Source organism: Stegastes partitus, unplaced genomic scaffold, assembly GCF_000690725.1.
Source record: "Stegastes partitus isolate 25-593 unplaced genomic scaffold, Stegastes_partitus-1.0.2 Scaffold2049, whole genome shotgun sequence".
In the NCBI taxonomy this organism is placed as follows: Eukaryota; Metazoa; Chordata; class Actinopteri; family Pomacentridae; genus Stegastes; species Stegastes partitus.
The window spans coordinates 2216-10044 of NW_007579780.1; the positions used below are offsets into that span (position 1 = coordinate 2216).

Genomic DNA, 7829 nt, shown 5'->3' on the forward strand with positions numbered 1-7829 from the left:
CTGGAACACCTGGGTCTGTTGGACTACCTGGGTCTGCTGAACAACCTGGGTCTGTTGGACTACCTGGCTCTGTTGGACTACCTGGGTCTGCTGGACAAGCTGGGTCTGTTGGACTACCTGGGTCTGTTGGACTACATGGGTCTGTTGGACTACCTGGGTCTGCTGGACTACCTGGTTCTGTTGGACTACCTGGGTCTGCTGGACTACCTGGTTCTGTTGGACTACCTGGCTTTTCTGGACAACCTGGGTCTGTTGGACTACCTGGGTCTGTTGGACTACTTGGGTTTATTGGACTACCTGGGTCTGTTGGACTACCTGGCTCTGCTGGACTACCTGGGTCTGCTGGACTACCTGGTTCTGTTGGAGCGGCCTGATGTCCTCCCTCCGCCCTGCACCGTCTTGTTCTGGTTGACGTTGTCTCCGCTGTCGTTGCGCTTGTTCCCCAGCGTGAACGCCATCGTCTCGTTTAGGTCGAACGGACCTCCCCGCTCCAGGCTGCCCACCTCCGCCGGTCCCACCTCGGACGAGAACAGTCCGTCGCCCTCCGTCAGCAGCTGGTTGGTGGAGATGTTGATCAGCAGCTCGTCCGGGCCGATCCGACCGTCCAGCAGAACCCTCCAGATGAGGTTGGGTGAATCTGGGCCTGGATCCAGAGCGCCACCGTCGGGGGCAGGCTTGGCGGTGCTGCCTGCGTGGCTGCTGTTTCCTGCAGACGGACCACAGTGGAGGAAACAGATTACAACCCATTCAAGTACAAACGAACCGATGTGGACCCAGAAGGACGGCACCTCCTGCATCGCTCCATTTCAAGTCATCAGATGTTTAGAACTATTTCTGCTGCAGCGTTGTTGGTTTCCAGAGATGTGCAGGACTTTATGCTGCAGAGAAAAGACGTGACAGGAGAACAAAGGAAGGCTTGAGTTTCAGCAGCTTAAAGGCTACAAACCAGATTCTGTCTCCGGCAGCAGGATTGGATTTCTCTGTATGGTGCAGGTGTTATTTATTGCAGGTCTGCGCTGACGACTTTTGGAAGAGATTTCTGCAGGAGTGAATGAATGAAGAGCAGAGAGTGTTTTCTGTGTGGCCTGACGTCAGCCTGTGAGGATGCTCGCCGCCTCTCAGCGCTCCATCAGCGGCGGCAGGAAGTTCCATTACCGCTCATGTCGGCGGCGATGCGGACGTTTTCTAAAAGGCGAAAACACCACCGAGGTCTGAATTTTTCATCCGCCGCTGATCCTCTTTACGTATCCGCGGCGTGAATAATGCAAAACTCCAAAAGGCCGCATATCTGGCACACATAGGGGGGAACGGAGCGAGGCGGAGGGTTAGAAATCTGACCTATTTCATCTGCTGATGGGAAACACCTCCTGGTTCATCCTCCGCCTCATGCTACCCGCCCGCCATGTGGACGACCTCATCTTATGACAGATGAACAGAAATCAGCGCAAAATGCTGTCATGGTCAAAAACTAAGTATAAAGATTGTTTAAGTTGAACAGTTTTCTTTCTTTCTTTCTTTTGTTTTGAAGTCAGTGATTTTACGAGTTTTTCATTTAAGAAAACAGAAAGAAAATCTGCAACATAAATGATTTCCCATTTTCCAGTCCTTAATATGCACAACTTTCCCCTTTTAAAACCAGCAAATATCTATTTTTGCTCATTTTAATACTGTAAAAAAAAAAAAAAAGTATGTCCTCAGAAGAACATAAAAATACAAGTGAATGATTTTACTACTTATCTTTATTTTATTTTTTAGCAAAAAACAGAAAGAAAATCTGTCAAATAAACAATTATTTCCTATTTTTCAACCCTTAATATACACAATTTTCACCTTTACTACCAGCAAATATCTATTTTTGCTCATTTAAATGAAACAAAATGCATTTATGTCCTCAGAAGAAGAATAAAAACCCAGATTATTGACAAAATACAAAACACTAATTCCTGCTAGAAGGTAATACTGGTTGATGTGTTCTTTTGCTTTGCTTCTTATTGCTCTTTTATTGCTTCATATCTTTATTTCATATTATTTCTGTTTTAATAAAACTCTTTTGATACTGTTTTTTAAAAAATATATTGTATTTGTAGTGATTTTCTTGTTGCATGAGGTGCAAAAGCAGCTCTACCACACTGAATAACTGCATTTGATCCAGTTATAATCTGTGTGTTCATACACAGCGAGGTGCGTCTGTAACAGAGCTGCTTTAATGAGTCCATGAATCAACAAGCTGTCCACAGTTAAACTCATGGAGAGATATTCTGATCTGAGCAATTAACTGGTTTCTACAAAAGAAAAAGTCTAAATTCTCAGATTCCTGTTGTGTTAAATGTGAATATGTTCTTGTTTTGTTCTGCCTTGGTGACAGTAAAACTGAATATCTTCAGACAAAACAAGATATTTTATCATCCTGGACTTTGGGAAACACCGACCGACGCCTTAAACTGTTTTCTGACACTTTAAAGACGAGTTTCATTTATGATAGAGTCCCCCTTTAGTTCCTCAACCCCTGTGGCGTTTTAGCGTCCTTTACTGATAACATGATGGTGTTTGTGTTAGTTTAGTGCATTCTTGTTCACTTTATGCATTTCATGAAAAAGTTTGCATAAATAAGGTCTGAATGAGTGAACAGGGAGTGCTGCAGGAGCACTGGGAGCAGAGTATCACTGCACAAGACAACACAGCTAACTTGTACATAAACTACAGGGCGCCCCCTACCTGTGAATTTGGGTGCAGCCGCTCCGTCCTGGTCACAGTCGATGGCCGCCGTCTCCTCGTACACCTCGTTGGTCTCCTGGCCCTTCTGGCCGTCGCTACCTCCGGCGTCCAGCTGACCCCCGGGAGCCACCTGGTCGTAAACGCTGCTGTTGGGAGCCAGCAAGCCTCCCACCTCCACGGAGACCTCCCCGGCCGAGGTGTCCGACCCGGTGTAGACCGGGGGAGGGGGCACCGGCGGCAGGGAGTCTCTGAGGACGGTGTACTCGTAGGTGATGTAGGGGGTCCGACCGTTCTGGTTCCACACCTGGAGACAGGAGTGGTCAGAGGAGACCGGGTCAAGATTCAGGAAGGACATAAACAGAAATCTAATGAACGTAACCACGTGTCTGTACCAGAGGGAGCCTCAAGTTCTGACAAAGCTGGTAAAGCCTCTAAGGGGGATTAGCTCAAATGGTAGAGCGCTCGCTTAGCATGCGAGAGGTAGTTTAGATAAAGTATCCATCAGGCCTCCACAACAAATCTTGTAAAGTTTCAGTAAATCTGAAGGCTTTTAGAGATGTGTTGCTGAAAACAGAAGTGTAAGTGTGGTTCTCTTGGAAAGGTCACAGGTCAGACTGCACAACTATTTCCACTAAACTTAGACCAGGGGTCTCCAATCCTGGTCCTTGAGGGCCACAGTCCTGCATGTTGTAGATGTTTCCCTCTTCCAACACACCTGATTGAATTGATCAGCTCATCATCAAGTTCTGCAGAAGCCTGATAACAATCCTGATCATTTGAGTCATGTGCGTTGGAAGAAGGAAACATCTACAACATGCAGGACTGTGGCCCTCGAGGACCAGGATTGGACAGCCCTGGTCTATAGATATGGACCTATCTCCATGTTTCCAGACGTTTCCTCTCTGCTCATCAGCTGTACAAAGATGTTCCACCATCAGCTGGATGTATCTCCAAAAACTTCCTTCTCTGTTCTGAGAATAAAGATGTTGTGGAGAATGCGGGTATCGATCCCGCTACCTCTCACATGCTAAGCTAACGCTCTACCATCTGAGCTAATCCCCCTCATGTCTTACAGGCTGCTGAAAATGATTTTGGTGTGATTTGACGTCATGCTGAACTGAGGAAACTGAAGAATTCTCGAACTGAAACAGACTAAAATCCAGAACAGTTTTTTGCTGTTGTCTCATTTGTCTTCACTGTGATTCATTTTTCACTGCAACATAAAGTCCTGTAGCTCTGTGGAAACAGAGCAGCTAGCCAGACCCCCGTTTCTACAGAGTTCTTAATGTTTCCTCATGTAAATGTGACGTTAAATCATATCAGAACAATACGTCAAAGAAACCTAAAGACAGCTGGAGATGTTCTGCAGCCTGTTCCTTTCAGACATGAGGGGAATTAGCTCAGATGCTAGAGCGCTAGCTTAGCATGTGAGAGGTAGCGGGATCGATGCTGCATTCTCCACAACATCTTTATTCTCTCATTTCAAACAACAATCCTCCAGCTGGAGCTGTGCTTCATGTATACGTTGGAATGAAGATCACAGCATGTGTGGTTTCCTCTTTGTCAGCTTGTAAAATGTAAAGGAACCAAATGTCTTCATCCACTCAACATGAAGACAGAAAATGTCACTATAGGCCACAACAATGAGGGTTCTGCACTTTGTTGGTCAACAAATAAATGGTTTGATTCTCTTTCTGTGGAAACACTGCCTGCAATTAAACCGAACACTAAAAATTTAGTCTCATGACTGTTGGTTTTTTGTTAAGAATTTACTAAACAAAGTGATTTTGATTAAATGCCTCTATTTTATTATTCGATGTGGTTTTTTCTTCCTGACAGAACTGCGTCTCACACACGGTTCCTCCATGAACGGTTGGAAAATCTAAAACAAAACACTTGTTGATCGTATTTTTTCAGCTTCTGACTCCAACAAATGGTGTTTTTTAAAAAGATAATTCGCCTTTCAATCTGGCTTCACTCCACCTGCCTGTCCGTCCAGTCATCCTCCTGCTGGGAAAACATCCCACAACGTTTTGTCCACATTCACAATAAGACTTGTCAGCATCTGTACAGAAGCTGATCCGTCACACGTCTGAACTCTGTCGAACACGCTGAGGAGGCAGCAGGTTTACCAGGATGTTGATGGCCTGGTCGATGGGGCCTTTGGCGACGATGTACTCGATCCCGGTCTCGTACACGTCCATGGGTCGGCGGTACTTGAAGACGGTTCCGGCTGCGTGGAAGTTCTGGGGACTGTCCACCTTGTAGGCGCCGTTGAAGAAGAAGTTTCCTGCCTGGTCAGTGACGGCTGGGGGAGGACAGAAACGCTGCACTGAAGATTCTAGCGCTTCGTTTACGTTTACTTGTGAAATGAGGAGGCGGGTCGTACCTAAAACATCGGCCGATTTCTTCCTCTCGATGATCTGGATGTCCCAGGACCCTTCAGGGATTTGAGTGATGAACGAATAACCTTGAAGACAAGAAACAGAAAGACGTCACCACCTGCCTTTTTTTAATTTAGCGTCATTCCATCGCAAATCATCAAACCTTGAAAAACATTTCCCAACATCTCTGACTATGCCTGAAGCATAAAATCTAGACTTTCATAGAGATATCTGTGAAATTTAAGCTTAATAACTTTGATATTTTTTAAGATAAAGCATTTTAAAAATGAGCTGACGGCCCACATTCAGCAGGTGTTTCTGTGCGTTGTGAGAGTGTTTGTTTGAACAACAATACGTCAGAAAGTATTCAAAATAAAATCCTTAAATCTTCTCAGTTATTTCTCATCATGTTGTTGATTCAGAATCTGTAATATCAAACAAGTGGATCAAATAATCTGGGATGAGTTTAAACCATCATGTAAAGAGAGAACACATTAAAAATCAATTATAACTTCTACTTTGTTTATTTGTGACCCGGTATTTCACATTAAAAGTATTTTCTATGTTTAGTTTTGTGTTATTGGGACATGAAACATCACGTGGTTCAGAAAATATCACTAGATGACGTCTGCGTTGTTAATTTTTAATTAAAAATATGAGCTCAAAGATGGAACTTTTCATGATGTTCTTCATGTTTTTTCATATTTCAACTCACATGATCAGATTATATTTGATCCACGTGTCCAGTATCACAGATTCTGAATCAAAGACATGATGAGAAATAACAGTGAAAATTTAAGGTTTTTATCTTCAACAGTTTCTGAGATGTTGTCATTCAAACAGCCTCAAGTTTTAGTGTGAAAGTGGGTCGACGGGTAGTTTTGAGAAACAATTATCTCACAAAGTATTCAATATATTAATCTAAAACTTCTCAGATACCATTTTAAATATCTGTAGTTTATGATGAAAAGGTTTCAGATCCATCAGAGGTGGTTGAGCAGAAGGAACGTGATGACCCTCCAGCTCTTCCTCACCAGTCCAACCAGTACAACTGCAACCATCATGCTTCACTAAACGTTTATATCAGACAAAGTCTCCGATGTGAAAGTGGTTCCTGATCGTTTCCAGGCTCGGCTGAGGCTCACCCAGAGTCGTGGCTCCGCGCCGGAAGTTTCCGGTGACCCTGCTGCAGCTGCTGCCGTCGCCCTGACAGACTCCACACTTGTCCAGAGTGTTGGAGGAGAAGAGAACGCCGTCGCATCCGATGGGCTGAGCGGCAAAACGGAGAGAATCAAACAAGCTTCTGTAAAGTGTCACGCTACCGGAGCAGTTTACCGTCAGGATGTTTGGGAAGACGTGATTCCTGAATGTTTGCCACCTCGAATGCAACGTGAAAAGCAAAAGTAGACGCAGGAGGTGAAAATATCGGCACCTCTGCAGCCTTAGAAAATAAAAACGCCGTCAGATCGTTGCTTCACGCCTCCGTTTGACCCTCATCACACTGTGGATCTACAAACAACACGTGTAAAAGGAGTTTTAATGAGGTTTAACAGAGCTGACCTTCTGCTCTGAACTTCAATGAGTGTTTTGTCTGTTTGAAAACTCTCGCTGTAGGTTGTTCATACCTGGATGCAACCTCAGCTGCAGAAATTGATTGTTTTCTGCTTCATGCATTGTCTATTTGTGGTAGAGAGGTTGTTTTGAAAAGTTTTTTGGCTTCTCCATCGACTTAAAGAAGAATCCAGTAGTTACCGGTACACTTTCTTTGTTTTTTTTGTTTTTTTTTTAAATATTCATGTAACTGAGAACTCAGACACTTTTAATCCTACAGATATAAAATGCATAAAGTTGCTGTGTTATAGAAACTATTATATGATGTAAAAGAAACCATTAAATCCTACAGGCTTCTATTATTTCTGTGCTCAGTGGGTCAGATTGTGTTGCTCTAAACCACAACAACCAGTTTATATAATGACAAGATCAGAACAGAATGCTGTAAAATGACAGAAAAAAGCACATAAAGGGATGTGAACCTGAAAATAAAAGCCCCAATCAAGGTATAAACAAAGTGAAATCAGCGTCTGTGTCCGTAACAAGCCTCGGTTTGCAGTGTTTTGCTAAAATCTACAAGATGTTTCTCCACAACGGGAGCTTCTGGAAGTGAAGCGGGTTTAAAGTAAAGAAGAAGCTGGACTCACCTCACACTTACCGTCCACGCAGACGCCTCGGTAGCTGCTGTACTTGCAGGAAGTCCCGTCTCGGGCCGTCACCATCAGCTGCCTCTGGCCGTCGGCGGTGGTGCAGTGGAGGTCGCAGGGGTTGCTGGAGATGTGGACGTAGTCGTCTGGAGGCAAGATGGAGAAAACAGGCCGGAATCAGTGTTCTATACATACTTTAACTACATAACATCTGAAATGAAGACACCTCTTGGATTGGAAATGAAGACGAAAGAGAAATCCAGCTGATTTTACTGAAGCTTCAAGGATTACACTCACTGTACTTCTGTCTTATAGGTTGTGATTTAGAATTTAGTTGAACCCCTGTTGTGTTAAATGTGCCGGACCAGAGTTCACCCCAAGACATGTGGAGACTCTGAAGTCAACTGGAAGAAGGTTCTTTGGTCCGATGACACCAAAATGGAACTTTTTGTCCATCAGACCAGAGGTCATGTTTGTCAGACACCAAACACACAAACACACCATCCCCACAGTGAAGCACGGTGGTGGCAGC

General features: G+C 44.3%; 1 protein-coding gene across 1 annotated transcript in view; it reads right to left on the reverse strand.

Moving 5' to 3' along the window:
- The window catches only part of LOC103373707 (ADAMTS-like protein 2), a gene marked incomplete at its 3' end in the record, with an annotated part of 16398 nt that overhangs the window by 1692 nt on the left and 6877 nt on the right, over positions 1-7829 (reverse strand). The window contains exons 5-10 of the mRNA XM_008303668.1: positions 7298-7443; positions 6245-6368; positions 5105-5185; positions 4848-5023; positions 2716-3019; positions 352-706 (exon numbers count right to left, since the gene is read on the reverse strand). Of these exons, the coding sequence (XP_008301890.1) occupies positions 352-706; positions 2716-3019; positions 4848-5023; positions 5105-5185; positions 6245-6368; positions 7298-7443 (1186 nt within the window). The remainder of the gene's footprint in view (positions 1-351; positions 707-2715; positions 3020-4847; positions 5024-5104; positions 5186-6244; positions 6369-7297; positions 7444-7829) is intronic.